Source organism: Gymnoscopelus microlampas (assembly GCF_963454915.1).
Source record: "Gymnoscopelus microlampas genome assembly, chromosome: 3".
NCBI classification, from domain to species: Eukaryota; Metazoa; Chordata; class Actinopteri; order Myctophiformes; family Myctophidae; genus Gymnoscopelus; species Gymnoscopelus microlampas.
Window position 1 is genome coordinate 49775146 of NC_139940.1, and position 14733 is coordinate 49789878.

Consider the following 14733-nt stretch of genomic DNA (forward strand, 5'->3'; position numbering starts at 1 on the left):
GGTGTCCGAAGATAGCAACTTTTCCTAACTACTAACGACTAAGATAGGGCCCACTCCTGGGCTCCATATTTAAAAACACTACTACAACAAATGTCTTTGCTGACATTAGGCCATACATAAGCTCACAACGCATTGCGATGAGTTGTGAGCTACTATTTTCGCAGAATGTTCTACTGTTATGACATGCCCAGAAGACGCAAGGGTTCATAAATACACCTTGATTACGCTTTACTTCTATACCTACATATTTCTGCCAGTTTATTATTTGGCGCTATAAAAGAGGACAGTAGCATACCTTCCATTAGCCACTGTCAGTCACCATGTCACCCTCACCTGGGGCAGGGTTTTTGTTTTGTCTTTGCAACTGTGTCATTGGAGGTTAACAACATTAGGGACTGGGAAGCAAGCTGCAGTTGGAGGCCTTGGATGTCTCCCTGCAGCGCCTTGCGTCTGTTTCTTCCCCCTTTAATCTAATCCAGCACCTTTAATGTTCATGTGGGACAGCAACATGAATGATGTGCAGTCTGCATAATGGTACCTTGATCCAATTGTGCTTTCTGGAGCCATGGCTGTTAATGTCATCCCAGCTATGTCCCAACACTACCTTGACTCATCCTGGAAGAGATGCTGCAGCAACATCAGCACTTTAGTACCATGCTTCAACATGAATCATGAGTCTCTCTAGTCTAGGCCCATTCCATGCCATGACAAATATGATAGGACACCTCACAGCACCCTATGTGACGGATTAGTATCCAGCAATTCATGGCAAAATAACTGTAATGTTGTTATCCATGTTGCTGTCACAATGCCAACATGGGGAACCTGGTAAATAAGACACTTTGTGTGCCAGTTTCCCCCCCCCCAATTTTTCTAACCCTTTTAAGTAGTCACAGAATATTTATCTCCAGTATGATCGACCCCCTGATGGCACTCCGGTGGTGCAGCCAGCGTAATGTACCTGCCCACCACCAAATCCACTGCAGTGCAACCTGTTTGGCCGAGCGTTTATACGAATGCAATCGGCTGTGTTCAGGGGAGGGAAGCCAGACAGGGAGGGTGATCTCACTGCACATACGGCACTTGTCAGTGGAGGGTGGTGAACGGGAAGAGACGAAGTAGGACGGCATCCTCCCGGTGGGGGCTCCTCATGGGCATGTAAGCAGTTGGGTACAATAACAGTGGCAACACAGAAATGTGTGGGGAGAAATTAAATTGCATAATGACTAAATTGGGAGAAGGGGGGGGGGACACTGTTCACAGGCAAGGACATGGTCATGGAGATACTGCACTGCTATTAAGTGATGGCCCGTCCATAGAGGTTATGGCTGATCCAAGCTGCTTCTATTCATGGACAGATAGATGGGTGCCAGCTCTTTTGTGGACCTCTAAAGAGATTACCCTGCATGCAGTAGTAAAGGATTTAGACTGGAGTCTGTCTGGATAATGCCTCATTTCTCCAGGGTCTGGCCATTCTAGTAGAACTGATACTCCTGCTACCTGTGTATCTGCTGCTGAGCCACTATGCAGTTTGACTGAGAGAGAGAGAGAGTAGTAAAATAGTCTTCCCTCTAAATTGCAATGTAACACAGATCTGTTTACACTTTTATTTATTTTACTGCTTTTGCTTTGTCAATGTAAACATATTTTTTCTCATGCTGCCGATAAAGATGCTTTGAACTGAATTGAATAAATAAGAGTCACTCATTTCTATTTTATTCATGGGAGAGAGAGAGAGAGAGATTGACACGCCTCAGTGTGTTGTTGTTCCGGTAACGGCCGCTTGGAGGCGCCCGTCTCACATTGTGTGTCTGTGCCGCTGAGAAAGGAAAGAATTCCTGTGAAGTGTTTAAACCTCTCTATGGTTCATATGACGTCAGTCAGTCAGTAGAAGCTGCTGCTCTCTCTCTCTCTGTGCACTGTCTATACAGTACTAGTCTCTCTACAGTGTTTCTACAGTGTTTCTACACAGTACTAGTGTCTCTACAGTGTCTCTGTGAGACATGGAGGAATATGGACCATGGACTCCAGACTTTAGCTGCGCGGCGCAGAGTCTATGAAGTGATTCTTCTGCTGGTTTAACGTGGATTAAAACAACAACAACAGCACAATGAACAGCTGCGTCTTTGTGTTGGTTCTAACAGTTCAGATCTACGCTGATGGGATTGAGGGACCAACAGGTAATACAATAATAATAATAATGATAAAAAAAATAATACTTAAGGGACGAGGGACCAACAGGTAAGAGGGTCAGGTTTAAAGTAGAATCTTTCTTCATGACGCGCAGCTGGAAGTTGAGCGTCTTGATTAAATGTGTTTTTACTGCGTCACTGGGATTGTAACTTTGTTTGTATGACTAATTGACTACAGTTGAATAATGGTGTGTGTGATGACATGCACATGGTGAAGAATAACTTTCATCAAATAATTGCCCAGAAATATTCTATTCCGTTCTCGTTCTGTATTAATAAGCTTCCACTCCTCTGGGGAACAACTGAGGAATGCACTGCATATATATCATTATTATTATATCATATATCATATTTTATTATTATCAATATTCAGTATTAATAAGCTTCCAGTCCTCTGAGGAACTACAGAGGAATGTTTCCTCAAGTTGCTCAACCCTGTTTAAAAAGAAGGTTATGGTTACAACACGTTTCTGATGAGATGCTGCCTCATTCATTGTGAACCTGAAAGGAGCGACCATTTGACTTTTCAGCCTATTAATTATACTTTTATATATATATATATATATATATATATATATATATTATACTATATAATATTGTATTCATCTATTAATCCCCGAATCAATATCTGTGGACATGAAGCCCTTCCTAATTAGAAACATTAGAAACACGGACTAAGATCTCCCGACTGTAAATTGATAAAAGTCTATAGGCTATTTTGTAGATTCATTAAAACAATGTTTGATAAGTAGAACTGGCATCGCATGTTTAATATTTTACTTGCAGACATATTGATTGATTGAATACTTTATTAACAGTTTGCCAAAAAAAAGCACATAAAGTACAGTTTAATACAAATACAATGCTAAAAGGATTGAACCCAAGAAAGTCTTGTTTCCGGTCCTGTGTATTCAATTCATTGAAACATTTAGTGACAGACAAATATACAATACTAATCAAAAACATCATATAAATTAATGTTTTTGACGTAGTTTGACATGTACATGGGTGTCTTTGCGGTGTAGCGTTTCTTGTAGACCAGGCTCATTGCAAGTTGCTGTACTCTGTCCCCTACCCTGAGCCATCCCACCCTAGCATAATGAGCAGGGGTTAAATGAGTTGTAGGTGTGAGGCCAAGCTGTAGCCTGAACAGTTCTGTCCTCCATTGTTGATGAAGCACCAGAAATATTGTGTGTGTGTGTGTGTGTGTGTGTGTGTGTGTGTGTGTGTGTGTGTGTGTGTGTGTGTGTGTGTGTGTGTGTGTGTGTGTGTGTGCGTGCATGCGTGCGAGAGAGCCTCAGGTCTGTTATTTCTAGCTTTGGAAGAGGAAGATACTTATTAAGGTAGACTTATTTATTAGACAACATAATAGCATTCTGGCAGGAACTGGATGTCTGGAAGATACTTGATAGAATGATTACAGTTATTTCAATTGGTGGTGCATGCCTGTGTCTCATTGACACTTTATGGAATTAAAACATTAAATTATTTGAAATAAAAGCTTAATATAAAATCATTATTATACAGGGAATTAAGGAGAGATGCGGAGAGAGACAGAGAGAGAGAGATAAAGAGTACAGTTACAATGTTTAAACTGTATATAACAGACATGGTATTGAATATGGCCACCTTTCAATTTAGCTTTTGGCTTTTTTCTATGTACAGTATTATGTTGACAGCATTTTGATATGACGGTTATTTCTTGCTCATTTTGCTGCACAGTTCAGGTTTTTTTCCATCAAAGGAAGGATTGTATTGATATTGATTTAGAAAATAATATTTACTGTGATATTTGCCAACTGGTGAAGATATCATGTGACCTCTGATGACTTTAGCAGGAATAGATGGGATTGATTTTAGCCCTTATTTCTAGAGGCATAATGTGTGTCTCTACACCATTGTCTTTGAAGCTAGATTTAGTTGATAATGCTTGTGATTCGGTATTTGATTCTCGGTTTCTATCTCTCTCTCGCACGCATGCGCGCGCACACACACACACACACACACACACACACACACACATACACATACACATACACATACACATACACATACACACACACGTTCAGGCAATATTGAATTCAGGTTGGAGTGTGTCCCAAGGCAGTAGATGTGAAAGCTGTTGTAATATTTTATAACAATGTGGCAATCATACATTTATAACTCGGATGCATTTATCATGCTTGAGCAAAAGCCAGGCTGATGGTGTGTCAGTATTTCATGGTTCTTGTTTATACATCACCACATGCAGCTCTTGCTGTTAGTTCTCATGTACAGGCTTACTCAGAGTTCAGTGATGCATCAACACATTGTTAAAAACACAACAAAGTCATTGGAGCTGTGAGTGTATTGTCAAGAGGTGAGCCAAGCAGATCATTAAGAGGAATGAAACATAGAAAGGATTAGATCGCACAACGTAATTAAAAGAGCTCATTGGCACGGCATCGCTTCACCACAGATCTGTCAGGTACCGTCAACATAAATTGACATGCTGTTGCCTATTTTGTTTGTTAACTGGGGTGTTGCGATCGGCACCGTCTGCGCTATTACATTCCCATTTGCCAATAATAGTTGTGTTTGCTGATGTGAGGTTTCTATTCTGTTCAGTGTGGCTGATCCTCTGTACCCTGGCTGATGATGTCATGATTCTACATAATGTCTCACTGCTTACATCACTTATAGCAAGACAAGGCAAGCACATTTTATTGACAAGGAAATTCAAATTGCTTTACATAAAACATTAAAACGGAAACAGAAAGGTATTTATCTTTGAGATAAGGAGCCAGTGTAAAGATCTAAGAACTAGAGTGATAGCAAGATGATTTATTATAGCAAGAGGACTTATTACATTACTGTGTACTATATGTTCTGTTCAGCTGGTTACTTCTTTCTCTTTTTCAATGTGCCACCCCCTAATTAATTAAGCTAATTCCCCCCCATGTGTATAGTCCCTGTCACAGCTGACACAGCTGATACACAAACATAATACACATGAAGTAGATTATTCTTTTCACCGGAGGAGTTTCACCAGGAGGACGTAACACGTAACGCGCAGAGGAACCACACTATTGCTCCCAGTTCTGCTTCCGGCTGAACAGGCAGCCAGGCACCCTGACCAACTCACGATACCCTTGCCTCCAGGCTTCCCAGCCACAAACGTGGCCAATTGTGTTTGTTGTAAGGGCCTGGCCAAGGAGACGTGGAGGATCATTTGAACCCCAGTCTCCTCGGTGGTAGGTACAGTAGCTGGGACATTTCTGTACCTGAGTTCTGCAGATCAAATCCATATTTGCCATATGTTTCATGTGCTTCAGCCTTGGCGGTGACCTATTGGCTCGTGGAAATAAAAGTTGATGTGGTGTGGCTGACTGCCTGGATGTGACCTTACGGTGTGGTTGATGGGGTGGGGGGGTAGTATCCCATTTGTGCAGCGAGCGTTGAAGTGTCAAGGATATGAAAGACCACTGTTTCCTGGGGTGGGCTATCTGCTATCTCTGTGTGATATTTCATGGTTTAACGTCCACTGCTCTGTTGTGTCTGAGAGGAACAGGATGAATAGTCACTGACTGTCCTCGCTCTTACCGTGGCGTGGAATGCTGTTGTCAGCGTGGTGTGATCTGGACCAATTGTCCTTCTATGTCACAAAGGCTATCTCATTTCCCAGTTCCATTTAAAGTTAAGACACCATATCCCTGTCCTCGTTTCAATGTTAAGTAAGCTAACGCTTGTATCAAGATGAGTACAGAGCGTTTAGATTGTATACCTTTCAGCAGCAACATGGGCAAATAAAATGACACACACACACACACACACACACACACACACACACACACACACACACACACACACACACACACACACACACACACACACACACACACACACACACACACACACAGATAAAGCAGACGTGTGCAACATAATTACAGACAAACAGATGATCCATGCACGCGTGTATGAATTCATGCACAGAGCCAGTGAAAGGAAAGAACACCCAGGAGATCAAAAGGAGAATGCAGCATGAATGACCTGCAAAAAAACCAAGAGAGGACAAATATGTTACTTTGATAAAAACCCAATTGTTAGCAACATTAATCAAAAGCAGTTTGTTTAAAAGAATCCTCTTGAACCCATTTAAGTGGCTCTGTCTGAGTGAGTAGCCATCGAACAAATGTTTCCTTTGAGAGTCTGATTGTACAATACATTATTAATGTCAGCTCGTATTTGCTGCCTGCCAATGCATTTGTTCTTCTCTATAGTCCATTAGTACTGTTTGTGTGTTGACTGTATTAGTGCTCAACTGAGTGGGTGAAAGAGGGCATTCCAGAGAGTTAATCGTCAGACACGTTTGCAAATGATGGTGAAATGTAAAATTAACTGTCATGTTTAAATGCTGTCGGTGGGCTGTGGACCGCCACAAAGCCACACAGGAGTTAATCTTTATACCAGCAGAGTGCGTGTCAGTAGTCTGCTGTGGATATGAGGAGGAGGTGTGGTCTGAAATTCTGAATACTCTCATGTGGGATCCTGGGTAGAGTTATGGAAAACAGGAGAAATACTGTGGATGGAGGGAGATCACAGAGTGAATGAGGGAAAGTGGAACAGAGAGAGAAGAAGGAGAAAGGGGCTCAGCCAGACAGATCGCCAGGACGTTTTGTTTCCAGCCGAGGTCACGGCGGGACTTTGTTTGCTCGTGGGCGCCGTCAATTCTCCTTCCCAGCGTTTGTCTGATTAAGCATGGAGCTTATGAGAGGAGTGCTCTCTGCCCTGTGGCCTGTCTCCTCATTCTCTCCACTCACTCTGATCTATGGTAATGTGGGCCTACATGGAGAAGAGCCAGCACCCCCTCTCATATGGCTTAGTCATCTCACAAGCTTGGAAAATGAAACATATCCATCTGTGGGTTTAAGGAATTCTGTCGGACGCCAAGGCCTGATGATTTGTGCTCATCATTATCATGGGCACATCTGTGGCAAGAGAGGGGCTTCTTCTGCTGTGCGTCTGTGTGGCCAGTGTTGTTTTCCTGTGGAACATCCCCATTATGTTTGCAGCTCAAGAAATCATGACTGAGAAGGCAACTTACACTATATTAATGCAGGGGTATATGTGCCAATTGTAATTCCATTTGACTTATGTCTCTCATCAGTCCTCCAGCTCTGAATCTGTTTAAATTCTCCAACCTGCTATAGTGACTTCATAAGATGTTGACTATTGGAGGCCTGCAGTGTCTGTTTGCTCTTCAGAAAGGTGAATACGTGTTTCAGAGAGAGCGTGTGTGTGTGTGTGTGTGTGTGTGTGTGTGTGTGTGTGTGTGTGTGTGTGTGTGTGTGTGTGTGTGTGTGTGTGTGTGTGTGTGTGTGTGTGTGTGTGTGTGTGTGTGTGTGTGTGTGTGTGTGTGTGTGTGTGTGTGTGTTGTGTAGGGAGCCCACTAGCTGATTATGTACAGGCTAACAAAGAGCTGTGAAAGGAACCATTCTGAGGGAGGGAGCTGGGCAGACCAGGGTAGATAATTATCTTTGACACATATTATCTTGGTAAGGTCTCTTTCATTGTGAATGCTTTATAGAGGGGCCAGGAATCAAGACCAGCCATTGGTCCAACAAGTGGGGAGTCAGAAAACAAATGTTCATGTTTAGAAAAGAGCTAAGTGAGCGTGAAATATTATTCAAAGTGGGGAATAAGCATGGTGACATTCACCAGAGCAGTTTTTGCTTTATTTGGACAAGACAGTAGAGAGAGAGGACACTGAGGTTCAGAGAGAGGGAACAACACAGGTGTCCAGAGGGAATCGAACCGGGGGTTTAGATTACGCGGTTGCTGCACCATCTGGTCAGCCAATGGAGCACCCCGGACAGCGGCTTTTAATCAACATGTTTGTTGTGTTCAATTTTAATCATTTATCCACTCTCATCGGCTAAGTACTTGTACCTTAGTTTGTCCTCATTCAATACTTGATTGAATGATCGTCTACACAATGCATTTGGCTGAGACACTTTCTTTCTTTCATCTCCTCAAGTGCAGATTCTTTGCTTGTAGTGTTTTCTTAAAGCATGCTGTTTTTCAAAGAGCTTCTCTAATTTGATTCATGTACATTGTGTTATTTTGCAAGGGGTGCCAATAATGACCGTTTTATTATTTCTTCTGTGTCACTATTGCTAATTATGAATGTCCTGTGCTATGGACAAGTTAACACATGATCGATGTGTGTGTGTGCGCGTGTGTGTGTAATCACTCTTTGTATATGAGTGTCTATGTGGCGTAAGTAGAGAAATTCAGGCATGATCTCACGGTGCACAAGGCTCCTGCAGGGGCCCTTCCTGTAGTTGTGAGTGATTGAGTCCCGACATTGATGCTAACAGGGGCCTTGGCTGCTGTTATGACTCTGCAGGGCCGCTGTGACTCCCACCAGTCCCCTGAAACACACAGAAAGAGAGACACATTTACTGGCAGTGGCTTGACCTCAACTGTCACTTCCTCCCACTTTACAGCAGCAGCCACAGCACCTAACACACACACACACACACACACACACACACACACACACACACACACACACACACACACACACACACACACACACACACACTCACACTCACACTCACACTCACACACACACACCCAGTCACACACAGTCTCACACACACACACACACACACACACACACACACACACACACACACACACACACACACACACACACACACACACACACACACATCCATCCCTGCTGTCCATATTCATATATTACTGATTCCATAAATCGTTGAATAGGTGAAAGTAAAGACGGTTCAGAGAAAAGTAGAAGTCCTTTTTATACATCAAAGTCTAAGCTTGACAGTCTCATTTCCGTAAGGTGTGTGTGTGTGTGTGTGCGTGTGCATGTGCGTGCGTGTCACGCAGTTCATTGAATATACCGTTGATGGACAAGTCTGAAATGACAGCACCATTATAGTTATTATGCCACGTGAAAGCATCTGTTATAACTGATGTGAAATGCATCGCCTGCCGCAGAGGAGAGCCAGGGCTGCAGGTGATGAATGAGACGAGAGAAACTACTGCGTTTTAGCCTGCACGCACACTCACACGCACACACACACAGCTGTATGGTCCAACAAAAGAAACACAGGGACATGAGATGCAGGCGTTTCAGTCTCTCTAGCTCCTCCAGCCTGCAGAAAGTGGGTCTGGAAGACTGATGCTGTGGAGCGTTGCTCCTCGCTCCTCTACCCAGAGGAGAGGAAAGGCTCTCCTGTGCACTTTATATTTAGCCCGCCCTGTTGGCCGTGATTCACTTCTTTTCTCTCTGTCGGCATCAACACAATTCTAGCCGTGCAATCCCAGCTGCACACAACGGAGTGCTGTGGACAGGAAGTGTCCAGGTTCAGGTTCTTATAGTGTCTTTGTCTGAGATACCTCCAGTGAAACTTGAAACCAACGCATTCACAGGAAAGTCAAAACAGTCACTCCGGTCCTCTCTTCCCCCCTCCCTGCTTGTGTAATGGATGCAGGCTTTAGTTGTCTTTGTGTGATGATGGATCACTTAGGGGAGGTGGTAGAGCTGGTCTGACCAGGTTCTTTGAGCTAGAAAACAAAATCCTGTGAACCCTGTCTTCTCTGTTGTCCCGCAGGGATCTATACTAGGCCCCCTCCTGTTTTGCTCTGCATTAAACATTTCTGCAGAAAATTATGGGGGCATGCAGTGACTGCTAGGGTGGCACAGGTGCCAGCTGGCAGTAAACCACTACCTAACATCACCTCTTGAACCTGCTGATTGGAAAACACTGGACTGATGTTCCACAGACCATGGTGACATTTTCTCCTCATCCACTGTGCTTTATTGTACGACACCAGATCAGAACAACAATGAATGAGAGAGAATGTGTATGACGACTTGGAAGAGATTATGGTGCAATGCACTGTGGTACATTCCAACAATCATAAAGCACAGTTGAGAACTGTGTCTGTTTCACTGATCATCAGGAGGACATTAAAGTGTGTTTGTCATCAAGGATGTTAATTGTCAAGGACACTGTGTGCTTTTAGTTTTAGCTATCCCACCCTAAACAGTAAGATTTTATTGTAGTGTTACTCTGTTTTCGTTTTTTTTTATTGTGGTAAAGGCAGCTGATGAAGTAAAAATGTTGAATATGTAGTATGATATTTGTTTTGGTTTGTTTAGTTGTTTTTTTCAAGGTTAGAGGATTTTTTAAATTGTATTTCATACTTAAAAAAAAATCAGATTCAGAGCCTTACGCAGCATTAAGCTGCAGTGGCTATGCATCAGTATCTTATTAAAATGTAAATATAAAATGCAGTGTATGGAAGGTTATAGTGGTACAGTGGTTCTCCAACTTTTTGGAGCTCTGGACCACTAGCATAATTATAACAATCCTCAAGGACCACCAGTGTAATCTTTTTTATATTCTGTCTATGGACCACCTGAAATTATGCCATGGACCGCAAGTGGTCCGTGAACCACTGTTTGAAAACAGTGGTATAGGATGTCATGTGATAATGCACTGTCTCCTGAATGAGTGATTATTGTTTGACATGAGGACCTTTTGTGTGATAATGTTAGTAGAGAGTTGGGCAGCTGAAGGCTCCTCAGCATCTTTGTTGTGATTCAGGTGTTGAAGTGAGATGGAACAAAGGCAGTGCCTATTGATTTCTCCAACACAGAGAGGCCTAGTCAGAGCAGGATTATTGTTCTACTTCCACCATGACCTCCTCTCACAACTCCCTTCACTTTGACACGCCTGTTTCATTAGCGATCACACTGAGGAAACAAAGACACACGCAGGGACGGAGTGTTATGTGTCATGTCTTCATCCTAATGTCACCATATCCACTCATCATTTTTGTCCCCCATACACAATTGAGTCATCATAAAAAAGCAGGCTTTGTTTTATTATTATTATAAAATTGTTTGGCTTTATTTTGACAGGATAGTGAAGAGAGAAAATAAAGCAACGGCAGTGAGAAGAGATGACATGCATTCTCTAGACATAATCTATCAAACCAGTGACATTGTGGTTATTGGCTCGACTCACTAACCTAACCGGCCTGCTGCCGTTACAACCGTTATGTATTTATACAAAGTTTATTTACACATTTTTATTACAGTTTTTTGACGAGGTGCCATCGATGTTGCCTATTACATTAAAGCGAGCTTGCAGCACTGCTCAGGAAGGAAGACAGTCTGGGTCATTTATCTTGCGATCGGTAATGCTGCACTGTTATTGTGCACCTCAATAACAGGTACAACCCAAAGCCGCATACTGCTCTTATATGGATTAGTACAGTAATTCATGCCCATGGCAGACGTCTACATCCATCACCACCACAATTTAGCGACTTAAGAGTCTTTTAAATGTTGTGAAATTATGTTTTAAATAACCTGCTTGTCTTCCCACTGAGAAGAAACTGGTATGGGGATGAACGGGCCCCAGACAGACAGACAGACAGACAGACAGACAGACAGACAGGCAGATAGGCAGATAGGCAGGCAGGAGGAGGATTGCTCAGCTGCCTGGCGTTCCTGAGAGACGCCTCGTCAAACAGTCTGAAAGACTTTGTTTGTTCCTCGCTCTACCCACTGGCTCCGCCCCACCAGCTGAAAGGGAGGAGAGGGGAGGGAAAAGAGGAGGTAAAGGGAGGGGAGGGGAGCAGGTGATCACTCTGGGAGACGAGGACACTATGGGTGTCTTACGATGGACGCCGGAACGGCCAACAGCGTCTCATTTGAGGAGCTCAAGGCCCTGATGGGTCTTTCTTTCATGTCAGCCTCTGCAGTCTGAGGCCACAGCCCCTGTTTGTATTTTCATTAACATAAACCATAAAGAATGTCACCATGCTCGCCCAGGGAGACCACTGGCTGCTGTTGACAAAGAGCTGAATTCAGAAGTTCAAACAGAGGCATAGAGTATAACTTACTGCAAAACCTGTGTGTGTGTGTGTGTGTGTGTGTGTGTGTGTGTGTGTGTGTGTGTGTGTGTGTGTGTGTGTGTGTGTGTGTGTGTGTGTGTGTGTGTGTGTGTGTGTGTGTGTGTGTGTGTGTGTGTGTGTGTGTGGTGTGTGTGTGTGTGTGTGTGTGTGTGTGTGTGCGGCATGCATTATTGGATGTGTGTGTGTGTGGGCGTGCACACTTATGTAATTACTCCCACCTGTTTTTCCACCATGCAAAACATCTAATCTAGAAATGTACGTCATACTTATGACCTACTGTATGTCTTTGCTGATAAATGCATTACACAGCAGAGATCAGAAGCAGACCTAGGATGCAGGAGCTCCTCTGTCTCCAGAGAGCTCCGTAGAACACAGAGCTTCAGCCGAGGACAGACTGCTCTGAGGTCTGTGAATTGTCCTTTGTCTGTTGGGTCAACTGGGCTAATTAAGAGCCAGCTTAGGCTGGGATTATGACTGGAAGTAGGCTGATCACAGGGGACAGGAGAAAAGGCATTAGCAGCAGAATGATGTTTAATATGGCTTTTACTCTGCTTAGCGCTGGCGTCATGTGACCACAAGACAGCTGACAATGGAAACCTGTTGATGCAGAGATGTCTGGGGAAAGGAGAGAAGGGTTAGTTTTGTCACAGGACATTTGCCCATAGGTGAAATTTGTCCTCTGCATTTAACCCATTCTATCTATTAGGAGCAGTGTGTTATTAATACAGCACCCGGGGAGCAGTTAGGGTTAAGTGTCTTGCTCAGGGACACTTCGACGTAAAGACCAGGGCAGGGGGGTGAACCGGGGGAACTTCTGATTCCCAGAGGGCCTCTCTCCCCATGCAGCTACACCTCTGATAAGCTCTGCTTCCAGGTAGATTTTTTTGCACACCGCACAGCGTCTACCATCTTGCACCGCCTTACGTAATTTGTTTCCTCCTAATTAGTGCATGGTAATATCTCACTGTACTTCCTCCCTGAGGCATTTCAGTGATACTCAGAAGTGTTTGCCTTTTACACCATCACCTCTGGAACAACGTGCAGCGTTTCTCACCCATAGTGTGCAGGCACACTATTTTTTATATGTGTTTTGGTGGAATGTAATTAATGTTCTCATTAGCTGAGTGAACGAGCTGAAAGGCAGAACTAAAAGGCAGATACCCTTGGGGAGCCTTGTTGACGGAGGCCCTCCGCTGCTGCAGGAATATGCTGTTTATGAAATGGATAGCCTGGGTTTGGCAGGAGACACAAAGACTTATGGGACGATCATGGGATAAAAGAAGGATGGCTCTGGAGACAACGTCACGTTATTTGTCTGCACCCTGTAAATAAAAAAGGCTTTAATTGTCCGAGTTTGCTCCAGTGCCTTCCTTCTTCTTCACATACCAGTACCGCTCCTGAGATGCACCGGACCAGCCTGAATTTGGCTTGAGGCGCGGTGGAACCCCTTTGTTCTTGACTTATGGAACAACATTTTTTTTAACTTACTATAGTCTCATTTTCATCTCTTTTTTTAGCGGTGCCATCCGCTCTACATTTGACCGTGTCTGTTTGTCCGTCCGTCCGTATGTCCGAGCGAGCCACTTAAAGACATGCGCACACACACACATGCACGCACGCACGCACGCACTAAAATTACTGATCTACAATGTGAGTAAAAGTGCTTAAAAGTAATTCAAATGAGTATAAAATACACACTTAAAAGTAACAAACTTGAGTAAAAACACTTAAAAGTAATTCAAGTAAATAAAAAGTAACAAATTTAAGTATAAAGTTCATAAAATCATTGAAAATACTTAAATTGCACACATATGGGGCACCGCCTGAATACCAGCGCCCACACATCAAATAGAGTAGTACCGCCTGAATACCAGCGCCCACACATCAAATAGAGTTTTTGATGCTGAATGCCAGCACACAACCAGAGTAGACACCGCTTACTCACACTGGGTGTGATTTTTTTTTTTTACTCAGATTGGCTCGGTGAGGTAACACAATCCCTGGAGCCTTTGCAACAACTCTCTAGTGAAGCCATTATGACCTTTAGAGAAGGATGTGGACTCAGGCCAGTTTGAATAATAAAGACTCTAGGAGAGAGAGGGCGTCATCTAAACACAGAGAGGTTACATCAGACGCTGTTCATTGTCTCCGCCAGGCCGTAAGGCATGGCGAGAGAGTATGTTTTACCCTCCGTCCGTGTGTCCGTCCGTGTGTCCGTCCGTGTGTCCGTGTGTCCGTCCGTGTGTTACCACCAAATCTCCGGCACCGTTGGCCCGGTCGCTGCGAAACTGTGCACACACTCCCTGGATGCCAATTCAGAACCTCTGCCTCAAATTTTTCACATGGGCCTGTTATAGCGCCACCAGGAGGCCGATTTGTGCAAAACCCATTTTTTTCACATTATTCCTACAGTTTTTAACCAAACGTCATGCAAATCGGTACACAGTATCTCTATAGTCATGTGATCAACCCTGATCTGTCCGATTTCTCATATTCCATCCTTATTGGTTAAGGTTGCCATCCAAAGTTTGCAGGATTGGTCCGTTTTGAACAAACTGCCTCAAACCATGAACGCAGCGTGCGATTTCCGTGAAAT

General features: G+C 43.6%; 1 protein-coding gene across 6 annotated transcripts in view; it reads left to right on the forward strand.

The window, feature by feature from the left end:
* Positions 1-1915: 1915 nt before the first annotated feature.
* LOC311042420 (receptor-type tyrosine-protein phosphatase U) overlaps positions 1916-14733 on the forward strand; it is a 184919-nt gene continuing 172101 nt past the window's right edge. For all 6 annotated transcript variants that reach the window (XM_084053140.1, XM_084053142.1, XM_084053143.1 and 3 more), the window contains exon 1: positions 1916-2180. In XM_084053140.1, the coding sequence (XP_083909266.1) occupies positions 2111-2180 (70 nt within the window). In that variant the 5' untranslated portion in view covers positions 1916-2110. The remainder of the gene's footprint in view (positions 2181-14733) is intronic.